The sequence below is a fragment of the Geotrypetes seraphini genome, chromosome 13 (assembly GCF_902459505.1).
Source record: "Geotrypetes seraphini chromosome 13, aGeoSer1.1, whole genome shotgun sequence".
NCBI classification, from domain to species: domain Eukaryota; kingdom Metazoa; phylum Chordata; class Amphibia; order Gymnophiona; family Dermophiidae; genus Geotrypetes; species Geotrypetes seraphini.
In genome coordinates, this window is record NC_047096.1 from 1467661 (window position 1) to 1491887 (window position 24227).

Sequence of the window (24227 nt, forward strand, 5' to 3'; positions counted from 1 at the left end):
GCACAGCTGGCTGCCCCTTGCAAGATGCACTCAGGGGGAGGAGACAGACTGCTAGGAGTTGGAATGGGCCACTCTGGGACAGCACTCGCTGGGTGCCACCTTGTTAGTCAGTCATAAGAACATAAGCAATGCCTCTGCTGGGTCAGACCTGAGGTCCATCATGCCCAGCAGTCCGCTCACGCGGCGGCCCAACAGGTCCAGGACCTGTGCAGAAATCCTCTATTTATACCCCTCTATCCTCTTTTCCAGCAGGAAACCGTCCAATCCTTTCTTAAATCCCAGTACCGTACTCTGCCCTATTACATTCTCTGGAAGCGCATTCCAGGTGTCCACCACACGTTGGGTAAAGAAGAACTTCCTAGCATTTGTTTTGAATCTGTCCCCTTTCAACTTTTCCGAATGCCCTCTTGTTCTCTTATTTTTCGAAAGTTCGAAGAATCTGTCCCTCTCTACTCTCTCTATGCCCTTCATGATCTTATAAGTCTCTATCATATCCCCTCTAAGTCTCCTCTTCTCCAGGGAAAAGAGACCCAGTTTCTCCAATCTCTCAGCATATGGAAGGTTTTCCATCCCTTTTATCAGACGTGTCGCTCTCCTCTGAACCCTCTCGAGTATCGCCATATCCTTCTTAAGGTACGGCGACCAATATTGGACGCAGTATTCCAGATGCGGGCGCACCATCGCCCGATACAACGGCAGAATAACTTCTCTCGTCCTGGTTGTAATACCCTTCTTGATTATACCCAGCATTCTATTCGCTCTCTTAGCGGCCGCTGCGCACTGTGCCGTCGGCTTCATTGTCATGTCCACCATTACCCCTAAGTCCCTTTCTTGGGTACTCTCATTCAATAACATCCCTCCCATCGTATAGTTGTACCTCAGGTTTCTGCTTCCCACATGCAGTACTTTACATTTCTCAACGTTGAACTTCATCTGCCATCTCGTCGCCCATTCCCCTAGTTTATTCAGGTCCCTTTGTAATTCTTCGCAGTCCTCTTTAGTCAGTCATGGAGGGGCTGAGGCAGATCAGAGGGACCACCTCTAGTGTGGCTTGTGGGAAGTGGGAGGCCTGTTTTGTGGTGAGACGTTAGTGACTGACTCTGTTGCTTCTGCTTTTCCACAGCTGGCTAAGGAGAGTGAACGCCTCCAAGCGATGATGACACATCTGCACATGAGACCCTCGCAGCCTGTAAGCACCAGCGCCAGCCCATCTCAGGGCTCAAAGATAGCTTTTCCAGCAAGACCCTTCCAGCGCAAGCCCAGTTTACTGTCCAAGAGAGCACCGAAAGGCGTCATCAGAATGAAGAGTTGCAGTGCCCAACTGAAATATGACAGCTCTGTTTGAAACCTAATTTCTGTGGAGCTCAGACTTGCGGCCTTTGCTTTCCCTCTGTGCTAGAGGGGTCCTGATTCCTGGGTGGAGGAGGCTGTGGGAATATGTAGGGCTCAAATGATAAGGAAGGGCCTTTGAATGTGCTGATTCAATGGCTTCCAAGAGAGGTTTTGCCCAGGTCAGTTCCTTATTTACCAGAAGGTAGAGTATGGCCCCCTTGCACCCCCTCCCCCTCTATGGTCATAAGACTCACCATATTGGTCCATCAAGCCCAGTATCCTGTTTCCAGCAGTGGCCAACCCAGGTCCCAAGTACCAGGCAGAACCCCAAATACAGGTAGTAGCAACATTCCAGAACTGAGATTGTGATGTCATAATGCCTCATTCCACCAATGCCTAAGAGCCAACCTAATCAGTGATGTCACAATGGCTTCATTGTCCTATACTCGGCTCACATAAGAACTGCCATTCTGGGACAGACCAAGCATCCTGTTTCCAACAGAGGCCAACGCAGGGTCCCAAGTACCTAGCTAAGTCCTCCAGTTGGTGACCAGCATGCTGCCTCCTATGCATTCATAGGAGTTTTAAATGGGCTGCAAAGAATAATCCTGTCCTAGAGGTATGTGGACTGGGAGAGCAGACGTCCAGTTTCACGCAGGGACACTTCCCCAGACCATGAACCTCATGGTGCTTAAGTGATTAGAGTCTAGTGGACTTCATCCTAACATATGTGCACCTGCTCCCACACCATGGGGCCAGCTCTGTTACACAGGCGGTAGCCTATATACACCCACTGACAGCATAAATGTTTCAAATAAAGCATTTATGGATGTGCACATTTCATGCCAAAATGGTGCCTCGGCACTCTCCTGCAAACAGCCGCTTAGCTTACACGGCGTGCACACGGGGACAGAGCGCTTGCGCAGAACTTCTAGAATACAGAAAATTACGCTTGTATCTGCAGCTTTGTGGCTGAAGTGCGCATTCACCCGGCTAGACTTGTAAAGGAAGGAGGCATCTACGTTCATGTATAGGAAAGGCACCATTTTACGCTTAGGCATGTGAACAAGACGCTTGCAATCTGGATTAGCTGCCAGCTTCTCTCTGGGTTATTACTCAATAAATCTTAATTAGCCAAAGACTTTTGAGCCAGTTTGTGACCTTCCCCTTTGCTCTCACTCTTTCACACTTTTTATCATCTTGGGTATCTGAGGCTTCTGTTTTTTTCCACTGTCTCTTTGCAGCTGAACCTGGTCTCAAGCGCAACACTCTCCAAGAACGCTGCTGACTCTTTTCCCGACGGCTTGCCTCACCCCCCCACCTCAGCTACGGCTCCCATCACCCCCCTACGGCAAGGCCCATCTGTCATCAGTTCCTCCACACTGCACTCTGTGGGACCCGTTCGCAGGAGGACTACGGACAAGCTCTGCTCACCTCTCTCTTCAGGTAGACTGGCTGCTCCCGCCTCACCCTCCCGCCTGTCTCGCTAGTCCATGTGCTCATCTCTCCATCTCTCTCTCTTTTCAGAGCTTGCACAGAACCATGAGTTTTACAAAAATGCAGATGTGCGACCTCCCTTCACCTACGCTTCGCTAATTCGTCAGGTCAGGTGCTTTCTTTCTTTTGGACTGCATTATGACATGAGACTGTCTCATCCTGCACAGTTCTGTATCGCTTTAACCTCTGCCAGCTGCCCAGTTAACCTGGCACCAACCAGGGGAGTTTCTCTGGCACGGATGCTTCCTGAAGTATTGAAGCGTGGGGACCTGAGATTGTATTTTTCCTGTTACAGGCCATTCTGGAGACCTCAGACCGGCAACTGACACTGAATGAGATCTACAATTGGTTTACACGCATGTTTGCGTACTTCCGGAGAAACACGGCCACGTGGAAGGTGAGACTGTGGCAGAAGGGTGTAATAGCAGGGATGGTAAGGGGGGGCAGCCAAGCCCTTGCTCTCATCATGTCTGTCAGTGGTAAATTCTCAGGTTATACAAAAGGTGTTTAGTGATTGATTTATACCACCAAAGAGACAAAGTGCCACATGGCAGGCAGAGAGCTAGTGGACGCCATAGTTTCCCAGATCAGCTTGGAAGCTTCATTTCAGCTCTTCCCAAACATTCCTCTTGGGTTAATCTCCCAGAATTCTGCTGGTTGGTTTTTGATCCAACTGGTGTGGAAAATCCAGACCGCTCTCGATTGGGTGAAGGAACCTGTGTAGAAGGCCTCGTGTGCCAGGACGCAGAGTGAGAGAGGGACTGAGGAAGAAATCTCCTGCCTGGGGGGTCTGTATCGCATGCTGCCTGCTGTGCCCTTCCCAGAGACACGTTTCAGTCCCTCCAGGTAATCATTTTTCAAAGGGGTAACCCTACCCCCCCCCCCCCATCTGTCTACCATTTTGGCTGCTTTGCTGTATTGCAGTGAATGTGCTGGGGATGGGGCTGGCCTTGCTTCCCCCCCCCCCACTGCCTTCCATACCAGCATCCTTGCGTCTTGGTCAGCTCCGTTATTTGTGTGACCCCTGTTTGACCTTTTAAATTGCTCATAATGTTTTAGTGTAACAAATTAGTCTCTCATCACAAATGAGGGCTTGGATTAAACCCCCTGTGAGGTCGTCTCTCTGAAATTGGGGTCATTCTCATTTGCAAAGCTGAGTGTCCTGAAGACTTAATAGAGGGAAATGAGATGCCCAGCAGTGCTGGGTGATTAGGCTGCTTGTAATTCCAGCCTGGGGAGACTCCGCTGCAGCTCAGCCGCCTTCTGGATTAGCAACTGAGTCTGAAAAATACAGAGCATTTAATTAAAGGCAAATTAAAGTTGCTGATGAGAGCAGAGTCGGGCAGATAGGAGAAGAGCAAAGCCAAGGTCTGTGTGCACATCCGTAGCCCATTCTCCCAACGCAGATCAGGCACTCAAGCATTTTCCCTGTCTGTCCATCTGTCCGGTGGTCTAAGAACCTGGGCAGCTCTTTTGCCCCAGGTACAAAATAATATATAAATGTAATCACAGAAATGCCACCTTTTTCCCTTAGTGGAGTTTGGCCTGGGTTTTTTTTAATTTTTATTTGTATCTTACTGATGTCCTAGTCCCCCTCCCTTGTGCACTTTACACCCTACTGGTATCCATTTGCCCCTCAAGCAGCCCCATTGGCAAAACATGGTCATATCGGGCGTGAATGTATAAAACCTGGAATAAAGGCTTCAGCTTTACACCCTCTGCCTTTTTTCTTGTTAACTTCTGCTACCGTTAAGCCATTTTAATTTGGGGCAAACTGAAACCTTACGTACTGGTGATTTTGAGTCACTGTTATCCTTCTAACTTATTCAGCCTGTGGCGAGAAGCAACTTGCAAGTCACTCGCAGCCACGGGCTGAGGTAAACCCCACGCTTTGACTAGTGGAACACATGTTGCGTCCAGCTTGGCGGATAAAATTAGGACGGACTTTCAGCTGTTGTATTTTTCTCCGCTCAGTAAACCAGTTAGTGGACTGAATATCACTGTAACTGGTTAGGTGCCAGCTCTGCCCCAGGCCCTCCATAACCCAGCCAGTTACTGCTTTGGCAATCAGAGGGGATAATCAGTGGCATTTCCAGTTAAGTACCAGTGAATGTCTGGGAATGACCAGCTTAACAGGGTCTAAGTAGACAGGAGCCTTTCAACCCCATTTTATGCAAATAGAAATATACAAAAAACGGCAGTTAACATGGAGAAAACCAAGCAAAACATATTTAAAATGTCTACTTCAAGCTAGCTACTATATGTCAGCATTTAAAAGAAATCAAAAGGAAATAGAGGACTTCACAAACAAGTATCCAACATTAAACACAATGATAGTGATACTAATGGACACAGCGAGGAGAAAAGACATCAGATTCCCCTTTGTCAAGTCAAAAAACCGTAGTTTTTGCAATGACAATCTGATGAGGTCAAAACCTCGCTGTGACCCCAGAATGTGAAAAAATATTTTTATAATGCAAACATTCTGTTTCCTGTATTTGTGATTTTTTTTTCCAAAATTCTTCAGGAAAAAAATAAATCTAAATCACAGGGATCTTTCTGACTGAAATGACTCAATATAGCAAAAATTGCTGTATTGAGAAAGACATGGTGAAGCCACTGCTTGCCCTGGATGCGTAGCATGGAATATTGCTACTCTTTGGGTTTTATTAACCGGTTTGAGTCCCTTAAGACCAAGGATTAGATTAGATTACGCATGGAATGTTGCTGGTATTTAGGGACCTGGTTTGGCCACTGGGCTTGATGGACCAATGGTCTGACCCAATGAAACCAAGAGACAGTAGTAAACTAAAACAGGAAGAGCACTTATGTCTAATGGCCCGACGGTGGCCTAGCCGTTTCGCTGGAAGCTTTTTCAAGGGTTGTGTCCTCCACAGCAACTCTGCTTTTTTAACAAAGGGGAATTTGAGGTCTTTTCTCCTCGCTGTGTCCATCAGTATCACTATCACAACATTTAAAAGAAAGAAATCTCAGAGCTTCGGGATGGAAGTATACATCGCACTTAGCCATTCTTATTGGAGTCCCCGTTTTATCCTAGGTTTCAGCCTGAAAAAAGCTCCTGACTTTAACACTGCACAGTAAGGGAGAAACACCATTCTTCCCCCAAAAACAGGCAAGCTGCAGGGAACGCTAAAGTGAGCCAAAACCAAAAAAGGTCCACAAAAAAACTTTGAAACTCTGCACAGCAATTTGAAAAACTTAGCTCAATCCTCAATATGTTGCACCAACATCAAGTGCAACATATTATCAAACAATGTACAAAATAAACACCTAATTCCATCAAATGATATAATAAATACATATCCCTTCCCTCCCACCCAGCCCTCCTGAATGTGTATAATCAAAGGGCTAAAACCACTCCATGTCGGATTCTCAGGAGCCCCCACCCCTCGTGGTATGAACATCAGAAGTCAGGACTGGAATCGATATAAGAACATAAGAATTACCACTGCTAGGTCAGACCAGTGGTCCATCATGCCCAGCACTCCTCTCTCGCGGCAGACCTTAGGTCAAAGACCATTTCCCTAACCTGCATACGTTCTGGTTCAGCAGGAACTTGTCTAACTTTGTCTTGAATCCCCTATAACAGACTCCGGAAGAGCGTTCCAGCTTTCCACCACTCTCTGGTGAAGAAGAACTTCCTTACGTTTGTAAGGAATCTATCCCCTTTCAACTTTAGAGAGTATCCTCTCTTTCTTCCTACCTTGGAGAGGGTGAACAACCTGTCTTTATCTGCTAAGTCTATTCCCTTCAGTACCTTGAATATTTCGATCATGTCCCCTCTCAGTCTCCTCTTTTCAAGGGAGAAGAGGCCCAGTTTCTCCAATCTCTCACTGTACGGCAGGGGTGTCAAAGTCCCTCCTCGAGGGCCGCAATCCAGTCGGGTTTTCAGGATTTCCCCAATGAATATGCACGAGATCCTTTAGCATACAATGAAAGCAGTGCATGCAAATAGATCGCATGCATATTCATTGGGGAAATCCTGAAAACCCGACTGGATTGCAGCCCTCGAGGAGGGACTTTGACACCCCTGCTGTACGGCAACTCCTCCAGCCCCTTTACCATTTTAGTCGCTCTTCTCTGGACCCTTACGAGTAGTACCGTGTCCTTCTTTATGTATGGCGGCCAGCAATAAAAACCTCAACAAGGACATCTTTCACTATAGGTGAAACTTTACAAACAAAATAGCAAATAAACTCTCTCAATGAGATATTAGCAACATACAGATATTGCCAGTGGGATACAGACTCACTGACATTTCTAAACCACATCTCCAGTCCTCCCTGCGTGATGTACAGCAAACAAAATACATAACACATGGCATTGCAGTGCAGTGTAGAACATAAACCACCTCTTCAAAATATCTGGTCAATAAGTTTTCAGCCCACGCCTACAAGTACTCGATCTCTTTTCCTCTTGGGAGGGTATCCACAATTCTTGCTTCTGCCTCTCGAGGCAAGATCCCCTCCAAGTCCCTCCCACATCTGCCCCGCACTCCTAGCATGCTGCCTGCCTGCCCCTCCTCCCCCCAAACTATGGCAGCCTGAGGACTGGGATACTTAAAGCTGAAGGAATTATAGCCTGGGCTGCCCCCTCCCCCCATTCAGTTCTCCACACGTGTGTAATGATGTCCTGTTCTCCTTTCCAGAATGCAGTGCGTCATAACCTGAGTCTACACAAGTGCTTCGTGCGAGTGGAAAACGTGAAGGGGGCTGTGTGGACAGTGGACGAGCAGGAGTACCAAAAGAGAAGACCGCCAAAGATGACAGGGTGGGTGTACAAGGTTACTAAGATAATCGCTCCCATATCCACTACATGCTCCGTGCTGTCCAACCATCTTTCGTTCCCCACCGCGGAGACAACACTTCCACCATTCCCCATTCCCCACCAGCACAGCATCCCCCCACCACGGGGAGGAGTCTGATCTCCACTACTCTCTGTTCCCAATCAACACTGGGTTCTGCCCTTTTCACTCAGCTATTTACAGTGATATTTTTGAAAGGATACTAACGATATCAAACTGTTCCAAGGATTGTTAAACCGGCTGGTGCTGTAGAAGATTCATTAGTCTGATTTATGAAGTGTGTGGAAATGCCATTAAACTAATGGGGTGTGTGCGTGATGGCATTTTTAAGCTGACGGTGGTGAGGCAGGTGCTGGATGTGTGTATTGCGGGTTCTCCTAGGTGGGTGCCTGGGCTCAGATCCTCATCAACCGGGCAGTTCTTTTCTTATGTTGAAGCCACTGTTCCCTGTAAGCTGAGTGGGAGTCCTCCAACTGCATGGCAGCCTCTAGGGGGTGGTACTTCAATGTTGTTTTCAATTTCTAGGGCTGAACTCTTGCAGAGTTTGTCTGTCTCTCATGTGATATTGAAACAGCACCCCCCACTGGCAGGTCTGTAGGTGGAGGACTCCCGCTCATCTTCGAGAGAGTTGTAGCAAGACAGTGAAGCCATCTTTCTGGGCTAAATTCCAGTTCTCAGGACTTTACTAGCTCAGTATTAGTCTTGTTTTTCTCTGCTCACCCTGTACCTCTTTTTCATACCTCTACACACTCCCTTCAGCACGGTGTCTCGAAATTAGGTGAAGGTTACGGACGCCTGCTCTGGCTTGCAGGTGCCTCTCTTTGGACTGGTTTTTAAGGCCTACATTTTGGGCACCTACCTTTCATGTGAATTGCACTTACAGAGGCTCTTTATGACGCCTATTACCACTTCTGGCATTTACCACACCAACAGTGGTGTTACGCATCATGAAACGCCTCCATAGGTGCGATTCCGGCGCCTACAAGCACTTTTAATCAGACTTCAATGGAGTTTTCCACTTAAGTTAGGCACTGGCAGGGCACCTACAGGCAGCGTTTGTAGAATCCGGGCCTTTGTTCTTAACAATAGCTTCCACTATTTTACCAGACACTGACATCCAACTTCCCAGTCTGTAGTTAATTGGTCCCCTTGGAGTCTTTTTTTTTTTAATTGGCATTACATGGGCTACCCTCCAGACCTCAGATACAGAGGTAGATTTAAATAAGTTTGCAAATTCATAGATTAGTATCAGAGTTCATGTAGAATTCTGGGGTAAATACCATCAGGCCCTAGGGATTTACTATTCTTTGGTTGATCAGTTTGCTCTAGTGCCACTTCCGGATTCATACTGTTTTGTTTCAGGTCCTCTAATTAATCACCTATAAAATCTGGCTTTGAGTGAGTATCCTCTCAACATCATACACTGTACAAATTTAAACAAAGAATTAATTGAGCTTTTCATCTATGGCCTTTTCTTCTCTGAGTTCTCCTTTTTACCTCCCAATCATCTAATGGTGCAGCTAACTCCTCCACAGGTTGCTTGTTCGTTTATTTGGAAAAAAAAAAAGAAGATTGTATTTGCTTAAGCTTCTTTTGCAAGTCTCTTGAAATTGACTATTCTGCTTTATTAATATTTTATATATATTTTGAACAATGTTCGTGTCTCGATCTATTTGGTCCTCTATTCCATTTTTGTAAAGGATGCCCTTTTGGCTTCAATAGCCTTTTTCATGGTACTATTTAACCATCCTGGTATATGCTAGTTCTTTAAGTTTTATTTTTCTTGCTTTATTTTTTGTAACGTTTGTGGAAAACATTTTATCTGGGCTTCCAAGAGGCAATTTTCAAAGCCATTTCCCCTGGCTGAAAAATTCCTCTCTGCCTGGGACTTTCATCATACAGTATACATATTTTGTTGGATTAAGAAGAAATGTTGTCAGACGTATAATAATAAAATAATAATAAATTAATTTTTGTATGCTGCACATCCACAAGGTCCAGGCAATTAACAACAAAGAAGAATTGTACAATCAGTGAAAGTTACATCAAATTAATAAAAATGAATGACAAGATAAAGAATACATAGTTATTTAACAAACTTTTCAAACAAATGTGTTTTTAAAAACTTTCTAAAAACGTTATAAGAATCTGACAAATAAGTGTGCTTAAGCAAGAGTTCAGTTTACCTAGTTGAAAGGCAAGTGTCCTGTTCAAAAATTTCTTGTAACGACAGTTCTTAACTGAAGGATACATAAACTTAGTACGAGTGTTTTTTAATGAGGTATAAAAATTAAATTGAGAGGCGGAATAGAGCACACTTACATTTTCAAAATTTGCTGCTTCTCAATCATCCACCCAGATAACAGCTATAAAGTATGATGATACTTCCTCTGTGTAGATGTTCACAGTAGCTGATTTTTGTAGATTTTCTCTTTGAAACATTTCTATAAAAATACCCAGGCTTTTCAAAAATTAATAATCCAAAAGAACAGTACAACTCTCCAAGAATATTTTGCTGTTGTAAAAACTTTTTATTTTCAATCGATATGTGTTAAATATCAAAGTCGGTAGAGCGCTCACACCTGAGTTTACATCTTTTTCATCTCCAGGCTTGTACCAATGGGAGCTGGAGGGCTTCAGTTCTTCTGTTCAGCCTGGTGTTATTACATGGGCCCATATCAGCAGAGTTAAAGGCAGGTTAATAACCATCCTATGGTACTGAGGAGCGTAGAAGGGCTTGCTCAAAATTTCTCAGAGGTCTGGGACTTCTGATTTCAATTTGCAACTAGGGCTGAAAGCTAATCACAATTAACTCTGTGATTAAAGCATTAATTATTATTCATGGTTTATAGTTCAACAATTCTTTTATTGATGACCACTTCAAGATAGTCTCCTCCAAACATCAGTTCTTCTCTCTTCTATTCCCAACCCCTCTGCTCAGTGCAGTCCAGCAGCTTTCTCCTTGCCTGTAATGAAACAATACTCCCTCTGCTCCCCCTTCCCCAGCCAGTCTGCCATAAAGGTTGGTCTCTGGCCATTGCAGTATTGCATATACACTGCTCATGCCCTAGAGAAGTGGCCAAGTGGTTAGAGCAGCTGAGGTTGTGAGTTTGATTCCCACCACAGCTCCTTGTTACACTGGGCAAGTCACTTAACACTTTATTGTCCCATGTAAACCGCTTGCATGTGAGACCACCTATGGAGGCATTTGATTGTGTAAATCACACAAAAAAGTGGTATATCAAGTCCCATACCCTTTACCTTCCCACAATACTCGCCTATTGGAGCTAATCAGAGACAGGGTGGGGGAGTCGAATGTCATTCTACACTCTATAGCAGTGGTTCCTAAACCTGGGGGACCCCCAGCCAGTCAGGTTTTCAAGATATCCCTAATGAATATGCATATGAGAGATTTGCATACCTGTCACTTCCATTATATGCAAATCTCTCTTATGCATATTCATTAGGGATATCTTGAAAACCTGACTGGCTGGGGGTCCCCCAGGACAGGTTTGGGAACCACTGCTCTATAGCAAAACATTTCTTTAATATTATATATCCAAGGGGCATCCTGCACTAGTCCATGCTTCTAAATGAGGAAATGCAAATCTTGCCACCTGAAACGGTCATCTATGAGCATTCACAGGTACACATTACAGACCCAACTCACAGTAGCCCATGGGAATTCCAAACTTGGACTGGTGGGAGTGGGGAGGGGGAGGAAAGAGATCAGGCTGCTGCTAGTAGGGAGAGGAAGGTGCCCTGGGGGAGGGTTTTTTAGGGAAGGCAGTGGAGTATGCATGCTTTAAACAGTAGGAAAGAAATGAAGATCTTTTTCTGCAAATGTAACTTGAATGTAATGCTTGATTTATTTTTTCTTCATTTTGTAGGAGTCCAACTTTAGTTAAAAATATGATCTCTGGCCTTGGGTATGGAGTACTAAATGCCAGTTACCAGGTAGGAACCTCTTGCTCCCACACTGTCACTTCAGGGGTTCCCATCCATACAGCATTGGTCACCCTGTACTTGGGAAGGTGGCTTCGCCCTTCCTGATCTCACTGACCCTCCTTCTGTGCTCTTTCTCTGGCAGGCTGCGTTGGCAGAGAGCAACTTCCCTCTCCTGAGCAACCCAGCACTTGTGAACACGACCTCCAGCAGCTTCAGTGGCCTGCATGTGGCTCATGATGATGTCAGCAGCACCGTGGAGCAGGTGACCAGCAACGGCAGTGCCAGCCCGCCACGATCTTCCCCACAGCAGTACAGGTGAGGGCTCCAGGGCGGGCATTGGGAAGTAGGCAGAGAAGGGCAGCACTCGAGGCTCTCCAGAGTAAGGGCTGGGAAGAATATGGACGTTCTGTCCGCCTTGAGTCCCAGGAGAAGGAAGAATGCTGGCAGTGGAATGGAGGTGGAGAACCAGTTAATAGTTGAAAGGGTAAATTACTGTTGCTAGTACCAGGACTAGGGGACACTGTGAAACCAATGAGTAGTAGATTTCAAACAAAATTGGGAATGCATCGTTAAGGTGTGAAATTTGCTACACAAAATGGGGTCCTTTCCAAGAGTAGAACTGAGGTAGTTGCATAAAGCTAGACAGATGTGGGAGTGAGTAGTAGGGAGCAGACTGTTGAAATCCTAGTGTCTCAGAATGACCGTTGTCGGAGACGAGAGGCTAGGCATTTCTTATCTGCGTCTATTAAGAGAGATTAACACTTTTTTCACTTATCCTTTCTCAGCCATCAAGTCTATGTGAAGGAAGAACCAGCTGAGGCTGAAGAGGAGACAAGGGTGGCACCACTCATGGCTCCCACGAATCAAAATGTGATGATTCCAGATGACCAGGATCTAGATGACGATCTACCCATGGAAGATCTAGCCTAAGTCTTCCGGGCCTTTCCTACTCCAGCACTTCCACTCAAGGCAAGGTGACAGCTTGCCCCTCCTCAGCTGTCCTGTCTGAACATGACACTTCCTTCCCACACAGGTCTCACATCTTGTGACCTTAGTCATAGGTTAGACACTGGGGCCCACGAGAGCAAAGCACAGCAGGAGAGGCTGACAGCTGGCCTTTTTTTCCTTCCACTACTCTTCAGCTGGCAGATCCATTATTTTCCAGACCATTGCTGGAGTTTTCCTGTTGCCATGGTTACTGACACCAAGGTCCCCAGAGCAACAACTTGTGTGCTGGGCACTTTTCCCAATTCCTGCTTGAAGGAACTATTTCTCCTTCAGATTGCATCTCTGAGATGATGAGCCCTCCTTTGCACTACGGACATTGTGGATTCTGGGTGGGTTTGTAAGCACAGGTACCGGTCATCTTCTGCTTCCCCATGCTGGACAGGAAAGCGCTGGAAGTGGACTTGAGGTAGTTGTCTTCTGTCTCTGCATGGTGATCCGGAATTCCTCCATCCTTCTGAAGAGCATCGATGTCTGTGGGTCACCATGAGGATGTCACACAGGGCTAAACATTCACAAACCTGAATCTGGGAACAAATCCCATAGGATCTCATTTTTCCATCGCTTCCTAGCAGATGTTTGAGGGATGGATGCTGGAGCTCCTTCTGCACTGAAACAACCTCTCTGCATTGGCTCCTGCTAAGATTGACTTGAACAAATCCAAACTTACTGAGGCTGACAGCTGGATGTGCAATGTCTGAGCCAAGAGATGTGGGAGCTGACAGTAGCATCGTGAGGTTGCCTGGGGTGGGGTCCAAGCCTCGGGCACCTCAGGACAACAGTGCAGGGTTAAATGTTCCCTGTTGATGGAAGGACAGTATTCATGCCAAAAATAAGATTCTCTTTGTATTTATTATTTGACGTTGCCGTCTTCACGATTCATGACATGAAAAGTCTTCTCGGCTCAGCCCCCTGCTTAGACCATACCTTCACTAGAGTTCCAGCTGAACGCCATGTTGCCAGTCTTTGAGCAGTATAGTAACTGGGTTTGGACCAGGACAGTGGTTCAATAGAAATGACAGTGAGTAGCTGCTAAGACAGGACCTTCGAAGAATGAGACCTTGAGGCTGGTGGGTGCAGGTGGTGCGAGCACGGACCATGCAAGAGCCTTACCAGTTAAGAGGTTTTGTGCATAGCAGCGGGCGATGCGGATGACATAAACCAACTGGGCACATTTTAGAATTGTTTGCTTTCTACAAGGAGCTGTTGTGGGGAGGGGGATTAGACAGGCATCCTTAGTTCTTTAGGGGTTAATAGCTTTTGTTGCTGCCATCCCTGCACCACACTGCACAGGTAAATAAATGCATGTCACCTGCCAGTGTACTGGAAAGATAAGAAGACACACCAGGGGTTGTGGGTTGTGTGATTTGTTAGCATATTACAGGTGGCAGCAGCAGTGCCCATCTGCTTGTCAGACCATTGTTGAAAGGAGCCTGGGCTCAGGTAAGAACTGGGCTGGCTCTATACAAATGGAGCTGCTCTGCTTTAACTCTGTGAAACTCAAGACTGGAGAAGAGCGGAGCTTCTTCCAGCCTGATGAAGGACATCGACGGGCCCAGTAAGTGCCCACAGAGGAGCTCATGGTGGTGAAGAAATATGACCCTTAAAACCCTGCTGCTGGCAGACCTGAAAAGAAATCCGTCATCCATATACAAAATGTAACAGGGGCAATGAAACATAGTGGTATGGTAGAGGTGGGTTTGTTTTCTGTGTGATTTCAAAGGGAAAGTTCTTGCATTGCTTTTAATGTAAAATACTCGACATTCTTCTGGGGCCTTTTCGCTTCACCTGTCCTCCAAGGCTAGACTTTTTTCACTTCCTCCAGTGGCTCTACAAGAATAGAGATGAAAGTACCCACCGCCCCTCATGACAGATAGCCACAGAGGGAAGAGCAGCTGTATCTCATGCTGGAAAGAGTTGGTTTCCCATGTTCTGCCCAGGTACATTAGATAGACTGTGAACTCACTGGGACAGATAAAAAATACTTGAAGTACCTGTATGTGAACCACTTTGAGTTTGGTTATAAAAACGAAGCCCCAATCCCTTGAGATACTGTGAGAGAGGATTTGGCTCTTCTCCTCTCGTTCAGGAGAGCTAACTGCAAGAGCACTTGAAACTTGTACAGAGCACCTTCTTAGATCCTCATTTTACAAATCAGAGTGGGAAGCTGCTCTGCGTTCCTTCATGCTGGAATCACAGAGGCTGTTGGGCATCAGTTGCAAGGCTCAGGGAAGCTCTTTGGATCTAATGCCCTGTAGGCTTGCTGTACTTTGAAGAGAAACCTCTAAACTGGTACCAGAGTTTCTCAGCAGGTTCTGACTGGTTCATAGATTCCCCTGGGCTTGGGATCACTCAGGATAATCTCCAGTTAGTAGAGGGTGAAATGTTGCACCGAGCGTGGACCTTCTGAAAACAAGAGTTGACCCATTTGTTTAAAACTGCTGAGCATCTGTGCTGACCCCCGTTGCAGCTCCTGGCATGTGGGGTTTTACTTTGTGTCATTTCTCGAAGGAGGTTGGGGGCAGAATTGAGAGGGATACATCTGGCCCCAGTACCTTGCTTTCCTTTGCTGTATAAAGCTGTCTTGTTTGTATTCTGACTCTGTCTGTCTGTCTGGCAGACGATAAATCTTTGTACAGTAGATTCTAGGTGCATGATATAACCTGTATGGACAGTGGCATTATTAATGCAATAAAAAATTACCTCGGACACTACAGCTGCCTCTCCAGCCTTCCTTTCTTGGCATTACATGTTATAAAGCTGCAATTCAAAGGCACTTGTATGTTTACATGGCCAGTAATGTGGGATTTCCCCAATGAATATGCATTTGAGACACCCTGAGAGGCATCGCTACTTAATTAAGAGTTACAGATTTAGTTATCCGACTCTCCCCATGACATTCTGATCATAGTTCATTAATTACAACATTTCATGCTGTCTGGAGCTCTATACAAAGCTCTGCATATGAATGCATCACAGGCAATAATACCCAGATGTCACCAGAAGGTCTAGAAGCAAGTTGGGCCCAGGGCTAAGCACTTTTAGGGGCTCTGAAACAGCTACGGGAACTGCATAAATAGGCCTGGATACGAAGTACTCAACGCAGACATGAGCCGGCATTGAATTGCTGACAACTGGGCCTCTTCTACATTGACATGAAAAAGTAGAGGGCCATCTACTTTGGATCATACACCCTTCCCTCCTCACTTTCGGGCTCGCTCTCACCACCTCTGCTCCATTGACCCAAGTCCCACCTCAGGCTCTCTCTATTCTCTTCCCCCTCCCCCTTCATTACCTCTGGTTTTGTTCCTCCTCCGCCTCAGTGTTGGAATTTCATTCCCCCATCCATCACCACATTTACTTTATTTTACATAGACGTCCTCTGGCTCTCGCGCATCCGTCATTATACTCACTTGGTTCTACCCTCAACTCAGATCTTATGGATGTACAACACGTGCCAATAAATCCTCAATCATTTTGAAAAGCTGACTTACAGTTTATAGTGGTCTACAGTGATCACAAAATACACAAATTCTTAAAAATAAATTTAAAAATTACATTTAAATTAAACAGAAAGAAAACCATAATAAAGTACTAATGTAATGACATAAGCATAGCCTTGCTTGGTCAGATCAATTTTCACCGTTCTCATGGTGGCCAAAACCCAAAGAGTAGCAACATTCCATGCTACCGATCCAGGGCAAGCAGTGGCTTCCCCCATGTCTTTCTCAATAACAGACTATGGACTTTTCCTCCAGGAACTTGTCCAAACCTTTCTTAAAACCAGCTATGCTATCCGCTCTTACCACAACCTCTGGCAACGCGTTCCAGAGCTTAACTATTCTCCGAGTGAAAAAAACTTTCCTCCTATTGGTTTTAAAACTATTTCCCTGTAACTTCATCGAGTGTCCCCGGTCTTTGTAATATTTGACAGAGTGAAAATTCGATCCACTTATACCCGTTCTACCCCGCTCAGGATTTTCTAGACTTCAATCATATCTCCCCTCAGCCGTCTCTTTTCCAAGCTGAAGAGCCCTAACCGTTTTAGTCTTTCCTCATACGAGAGGAGTTCCATCCCCTTTACCATCTAGGTCGCTCTTCTTTGAACCTTTTCCAGCACAACTATATCTTTCTTGAGATAAAGAGACCAGAATTGAATGCAATACTCCAGATGAGGTCACACCATGGAGCGATACAGCGATATAGGCATTATAATATTCTTAGTCTTGTTAACCATCCCTTTTTAAACAATTCCTAGCATCCTGTTTGCTTTTTTGTCCACCGCCGCACATTGGGCAGAAGGTTTCATCATATTTTCTACGATGACACCCAGATCCTTTTCTTGGGCGCTAATCCCCAAGGTGGACCCTAACATCCGGTAACTGTGATTCGGGTTATTCTTCCCAATGTGCATCACTTTGCATTTGTCCACATTAAATTTCATCTGCCATTTGGATGCCCAGTCTTCCGATTTCCTAACGTTCACTTGTAATTTTTCACAATCTGCATACGTTTTAACAACTTTGAACAGTTTAGTGTCATCTGCAAATTTAATCACCTCACTTGTCATTCCAATTTCCAAATCATTTATAAATAAGTTAAATAGCACCGGTCCCAGTACAGACCCCTGTGGCACTCCACTGTTTACTCTCCTCCATTGAGAAAAATGACCATTTAACCCTACCCTAACTCTACCCCATTTATCCGATAACCAATTCCTAATCCAAAACTGAACTTTGCCACCTATCCCATGACACTTTAATTTTCTCAGGAGCTTCTCGTGAGGAACTTTATGAAAAGATTTCTGAAAATCTAGATACACTTTATCAACCGGCTCACCTTTATCCACATGTTTATTCACACCTTCAAAGAAGTCAAGCAAATTGGTGAGGCAAGATCTCCGTCAGCTGAACCCATTCTGACTCCGTCTCATTAAATCATGTTTGTCTACGTCAGGGGTCCCCAAAGTCCCTCCTTGAGGGCCGAATCCAGTCGGGTTTTTCAGGATTTCCCCAATGAATATGCATTGAAAGCAGTGCATGCACATAGATCTCATGCATATTCATTGGGGAAATCCTAAAAACTCAACTGGATTCGGCCCTCAAGGAGGGACTTTGGGGACCCCTGGTCTATGTGTTCCACAATTTTATTTTTTATAATTGTTTCTACCATTTTGCCTGGCACTGAAGTGAGGCTTACCGGTCTGTAATTTCCCAGATCTCCTATGGAACCCTTTTTAAAAATTGGTGTAACATTGGCAACCCTCCAGTCTTCAGATACCCTAACCCTCTAATGTTCACTGGTGCAAGTGGCTTCTTCAGCTTGCTCATGCCAGTGTTGGATTTCCCTCTGATGTCACTTCCTGGCCCCATAACCTGGAAGTGATTCAGAGGGCACCCAGGCTGGTGTGAGCAATAGCCAGGAGAAGATGCTCATTCTAGCGAAGAGCTATAGAGGGGTAGGGGTGCCCCCACCGCCATGGCACCCGGGGCAGTCCGCCCCCTCTTACTACGCCATTGAGTCCAGGTGTGGAATGAGATAGTCACTGCGTGTGTTGGGAGAAGACCCAGCCTTTCACCTGCTTCCTGAAGTAGAGATAGGTCCTTCGGGGGTGAGTTCCGAGTATGGGGGCTGCTCCTGAGAAGGCTGGCTGGCTTGTGCAATTTGTTTTGGCCAGGACAGACAGTGATCAAATGCAGGAGCTTAGAAGACTTGAAGACACGGTGTCCAAATGGCAGATGAAATGGATAAGGAGAAGTGCAGAGTAATACTATACAAGGCTGGGTTCCATCTCAGGCTAATAGTGGGTACTTGTGATCTGGACTGACCATTGCTGGAAAAGGGAAACGGGGCTAAATGGACCTTATGCTCTCCTGGGTCAGATTGAGCTTTTCCTTGTTTAGTTCGATGAGGTTCCCACCTGCCCATGGCATGGGAGAAAGGAGGAAGATCCTTAACCATGAAGGCAAAGCCTAGGCTAAGCCCCAAGAAGCCAGGGATTAGCTGGGGGCTGTGCTATTTTACCAGGAGGGAGACTGACCAGAGCAGATGACACTTAGGATTTCTACCTGCCCTTAAAGGTTCCATTTTTCCAAAACAAACTGCTTCACTTACGACAGTCACACACTATTACTAATCACATCTGTAGCACTGTACATTTTGACATTTATAGACAGTCCCTGCTTGCAAGAGCTTACAATCTAACTTGGACAGACATGGCACACATGCTCAGATGATAGGTTTCTCGTCTATATCTGCATTAGGCAAAGGGGTGGCCTTCAGCAGCGCCTGTTTCTGATAAGTCCAAGCTCTGCTTTGCTCTGAAAGCTGCCCGTCCTCTGTACAGACAGCGGTTCCTCTCGGGGAATGAATGAATGAATAGCTATTTTGTGTAACACGTATGTAGAGAGAGACATGCAAAGGAAAGGATCGTTTCTTAAACATTATTATCTGGTTCAGGAAGTGCCTGAAGATTAACTTTTCATAAATAGGGACAGGCTGTGATTTACTGAAGAAGAAAAAGGTCTGAAAACTTAGAAAAATAAGCCCAGAGCAAGGGTGGGAATGAAGCCTGCAGTCAAGGCCTGCCAGAACAAAGACCCTCTTGTGTTTGCTGGTCTGGTGGTGGTTTACATCAGCAGCTCCTGAGCCCTTCCCACCCCTCCCAGCAGCCAGAGCAAAAGTTTAGAATAATAGGGCCCCCCTTCCTGCAAGGCTGGGCTGGGGGGGGAGAAGGACCCTGGTACTCCTGTAGGACCTGGAGCACACTTTAGCTCATCCCCCTCCCCTTCACTGTTCTGCTCTCCTGCCTTCCCCTCCCTGCTTTTTAGCCTCCATCTGCTTCTTGGGCCTTGTGCTGTCGTGGGGATGATGTTGAGAGGACAGAGGACCTCTGCTCAGACCACCAATGGGCCTTAGGCCTTCCTGCCAGAAACTCAAGGCTCATTAAGTAGCCTCTTCTCAAAACAGGCCAAGAGATTATCTTGGGGGTTTAGAAGTTGCATAAAAATCAAGGCTAAGCAGAGCCTGAGATGTGTCTGGGAGTGAATCTCAGGCCCAGGAATTGTCACCTGCATCAGACTCCACATGAGAAGAGTCCAGACAGACAGAGCAAGAAAGAGAGACAGCACCTGAAGTATCAAACCAACCAGGGAGGGGTGGGGCACAAGGCAGGAAGCTGACAACTGGGCATCTTAGATTTGGGTACAACCTTTCTCTCATCCCTCATAAGTAAGAGAGAAAATGGGTGTCACAGTCCTGGCTAAAGATCTCTAGGGGAGTCTTTTCCAAATGCAGAGAATCTCTAGAGCCAGGACATGTGGTGGGGCTGCACAAAAGACAAATCAAAGGCAACCGAACTGCCCTCCTGAAGGAGGAGGTGGAGGCCAAAACAGTGCTAGGAATTTAAGAAGTCTCGGAGTGTATTTAAAGGGCAAAGTATGAAACTAAGAAATGGAACACTTCAGCTCAAAACAGGAAATGCCAATATGGTTCTCCTAAGAAACGGTGGATGGAAGTAACCCCCTCCCACACACAACCCCCCCCCAAAAAAAACCCCAGACATGAGAAAAAGTAACTTGCCTTGAACCCCCCTAAAAAAACATAGAGCTATGATGGCAGATAAAGGCCAAATGGCCCATCCGCAGCATCCACTATCTCCACCTCTCCCTATTGGCTAAGGCTCTTAACATTTGCATCTCCTCTTCCTATAGGCTAAGGCTCTTTACACCTGCATTGTGAGGTCATAGAGCTTTATGGTTCTAGAAACATGATGGCAGATAAAGGCCAAATGGCCCATCCGCAGCATCCACTATCTCTTCCTCTCCCTATTGGCTAAGGCTCTTTACACCTGCATTGTGAGGTCATAGAGCTTTATGGTTCTAGAAACATGATGGCAGATAAAGGCCAAATGGCCCATCCGCAGCATCCACTATCTCCTCCTCTCCCTATTGGCTAAGGCTCTTAACATTTGCATCTCCTCTTCCTATAGGCTAAGGCTCTTTACACCTGCATTGTGAGGTCATAGAGCTTTATGGTTCTAGAAACATGATGGCAGATAAAGGCCAAATGGCCCATCCGCAGCATCCACTATCTCTTCCTCTCCCTATTGGCTAAGGCTCTTAACATTTGCATCTCCTCTTCCTATAGGCTAAGGCTCTTTACACCTGCATTGTGAGGTCATAGAGCTTTATGGTTATAGAAACATGATGGTGGATAAAGGCCAAATGGCCCATCCATTATCTCCTCCTCTCCCTATTGGCTGAGGCTAACATTTGCATCTCCTCTTCCTATAGGCTAAGGCTCTTTACACCTGCATTGTGAGGTCATAGAGTGTTAGGGTTATAGAAACATGATGGCAGATAAAGGCCAAATGGCCCATCCAGTCTGCCCATCCACTGCATTCACTATCTTCTACTCTCCCTATGAGATCCAACATGACTGTCCCCCACTTTCTTGAATTTAGACACAGTCTTTGTCTCCGCCACCTCTACTGGGAGACTATTCCATACATCAACACCAGGCCTGTGGAAAGTAACATGCACTGAACCCCCATCCTCCAGCAAGAACCCACACATGCCACACACCCCTCCCCTTAAATAAAACCAGGCATGAGGAAAGTAACCTGCACGGTGGAGCAGGGACTGAACGCACTTATATCAGTCTATACTGTTGAATGAAAGAGATAGAGACACGAGAGTAACTGATAAGTGCGGACAGGAAAATATGGGCAATAGTAAGAAGAGGATTAGAGGGATATCTGCTTTGCTGGTTAGTCTGGTTTCAGCTTTAATTAGATACGCACCCCACAGACCTTGCAGATCTTGAAAATCGGCTTCCTTTGAATCCACGAAGTCTATGTTTTACCCCCTCCCTTAAAAACTTCGTCCCTTGTGGATGAGCGGGATCTGTGAAGTCGTGAGAGTTAAACCAAAGACCCCTGCAGACCCCATGCCATGGCCGCTTCATTTTTAAGGTCGTGTGGTAGACATCTGCGGGGTCCGTGGGTTCCTTGTTTTACCCAGTCACAAGGGAAGTTGCCTGGCTGGGCCACTGAGCTTTCCGCAGCACTAGGGAATTCCCTGTCATGGGAACACCATGGATCAAGCAGATTGATAGCTGTGTCCCTAGGAGGGGACGATCAGATGAGAATCCATGTAGTGAGCGGGATCCATGGGGTCTGCAGGGGGAAGCACATTGTGGTCCATTATAGATAAACTGAAATCACAAACCACAGCTGTCAAAACAGAGGGAAGCAGATTGTTAAGGATGTGTGGTTGAGATTAGCAAGGCACATGGGGTCCACGTTTTACCCCTTCCTCTCAGGTTACACTGGTCTGAATGCTGTTCACAGAGGGGTGATTCTGAGGCTGCCTCTTAAAGCTGTTACTCTGAGTTAATCCTTGGATTTTCACTAACAGAATTTTACCAGAACTGTGAACACGTCGGGATGTGCTGAATGAAGGAAAGGGGGTGGGAGCGGCACCCTGGGGAAAGGGTGAAATGAAAGCCAGGGGCTTATGATTAGAAAAGCCCTAGGAGAGAGAAGGAGGCCCTGCTAGGTTGTGCTGGGCCAGATCAAAGAACATGCTGGGACCTGGGAACTGGGGTGGAGGAGGAGGTTATTTGGCTGGTGGAAATCATGACTGGGCAGTTCTTGTGCGTGTGTCAGGGGTGAGTCACTGATGCTGCCTCAGATGAGTTTCGGGAGTGCTCACACATGGGATGGTCCTCGGAGCACAGATACTAGAGGACAGGGCAGAGGGGAAGGAAAAGGACACAGCTATTTTCACCAACCAAACCATAGGCTTTTCTTCACTCTCAACTCTGCTGAATACATAAGACTATGATGGTACAACGCCAATTAGAATTAAAAAACTGTTGAGAATATATGAAATAGGTAGCAGTGACGCTGCAACTTCACAAACGCTAATGGGCCATCTAGCCCAGAATCCTGTTTCCACTGGCCAATCCAGGTCACAAGTACCTGGCAGACACCCAAAGAGTAGCAACATTCCATGCGACCGATCCCAGGGCAAGAATGTGCAAGTTTACCACACGGGGGCTAAGCAAATTCTAAATAGCATCACTTCTCCAGGTACTTGCAGGAATGGCTTTGAAAACAGCCCCCTGACCCCCCCCCCCTCAACACATTAAATACAGTGATGAAACACAGACTCAAATGTATTCAGTTTCTCGGTGTATTATATGTATGTATACGAGATGAAGAGAGAAAGACCATCGAGCCTAACCATGCCTCAGAGATGCAACATGCTTGTCCCAAACTTTCTTGGATCCAGATACATCTTTTTGTCTCCATTACCTCCACCGGGAGGCCGTTCCACACATTCAGCTCCCTTTTCATGAAGTACGAGGTCTATTCAAAAAGTTCTATTAAACAATCTTACAATGTATTCCATTGGGTCTCCTTCAAAGAACTCCCCCTCCCTATATATACACTTTTCTCAACATCGTTTCCACTTCTGGAAACAGTCCTTAAATGCATCTTCAGGAATCGCCAAAGGTTGCTGAATTAAATTTTGCTTTATGTCTTCAATGGTGTCGAATCGCTTTCCTTTCAACGTCGAAAGCCTTTCAGCCGAAAGCCTGAAGTCATAATGCCGTTGTACAGGGCCATGGTGAGACCTCATCTGGAGTACTATGTGCAATTCTGGAGGCCACATTACAGTAAAGATGTGCGCAGAATTGAATCGGTTCAACGGATGGCCACCAGGATGATCTCGGGGCTCAAAGGTCTCTCGTACGAAGAGAGACTGAACAAATTGCAGCTCTACACTCTTGAGGAACGTAGGAAGAGGGGAGACATGATCGAAACATTTAAGTACCTCACGGGACGTGTCGAAGTGGAAGATGATATTTTCTTTCTCAAGGGACCCTCAGCCACAAGAGGGCACCCGCTCAAACTCAGGGGCGGAAAATTTCATGGCGACACCAGAAAGTATTTCTTCACAGAGAGAGTGGTTGATCATTGGAACAAGCTTCCAATGCAGGTGATCGAGGCAGACAGCGTGCCAGACTTTAAGAATAAATGGGATACCCATGTGGGATCCCTACGAGGGTCAAGATAAGGAAATTGGGTCATTAGGGCATAGACAGGGGGTGGGTAAGCAGAGTGGGCAGACTTGATGGGCTGTAGCCCTTTTCTGCCGTCATCTTCTATGTTTCTATGTTTCTAGATTTAAGTTTAGGAAATGAGAAGAAGTCAGCAGGGGCCAATTCAGGAGAGTTGGGAAGGGAGAGAAGAGAATTGACAGAATGATGCTTCCATGAAACTTGTTAATTCAGAATCTGGGTGTGACCTTTGACTTGCATCTCTCTATCGAAAAATAAGTAGTCCAGAGGAGCAGGATTACTTTCCACCGTTTTAAAACTTGTTTTATTGAAAACCAAGAATATTTATACTTGTAATAACAATAGGAAAGATACAAAATTCCCCCCCTCCCCTCTCCAATAACGAATTGGACACTTCCAGACCTGTTGGCCTCTTATCCAAGTCTGGAAGTATACAATAGCCCAAGGGACACATGGAAGATAATCAACAATTCCAAATCTAGCTGATGACAGAGGCTCCCAGATCTGTTGATACTTTTGCCAGTGGGCA

The 24227-nt window shown here is 46.0% G+C and overlaps 1 protein-coding gene across 1 annotated transcript in view; it reads left to right on the forward strand.

Annotated features, from left to right (window-relative positions):
* The window catches only part of FOXP4 (forkhead box P4), an 87668-nt gene extending 72345 nt beyond the window's left edge, over positions 1-15323 (forward strand). The window contains exons 11-18 of the mRNA XM_033917779.1: positions 1124-1189; positions 2577-2778; positions 2860-2936; positions 3125-3226; positions 7499-7620; positions 11545-11611; positions 11745-11917; positions 12388-15323. Of these exons, the coding sequence (XP_033773670.1) occupies positions 1124-1189; positions 2577-2778; positions 2860-2936; positions 3125-3226; positions 7499-7620; positions 11545-11611; positions 11745-11917; positions 12388-12532 (954 nt within the window). The 3' untranslated portion in view covers positions 12533-15323. The remainder of the gene's footprint in view (positions 1-1123; positions 1190-2576; positions 2779-2859; positions 2937-3124; positions 3227-7498; positions 7621-11544; positions 11612-11744; positions 11918-12387) is intronic.
* The last annotated feature ends 8904 nt before the right edge of the window (positions 15324-24227 follow it).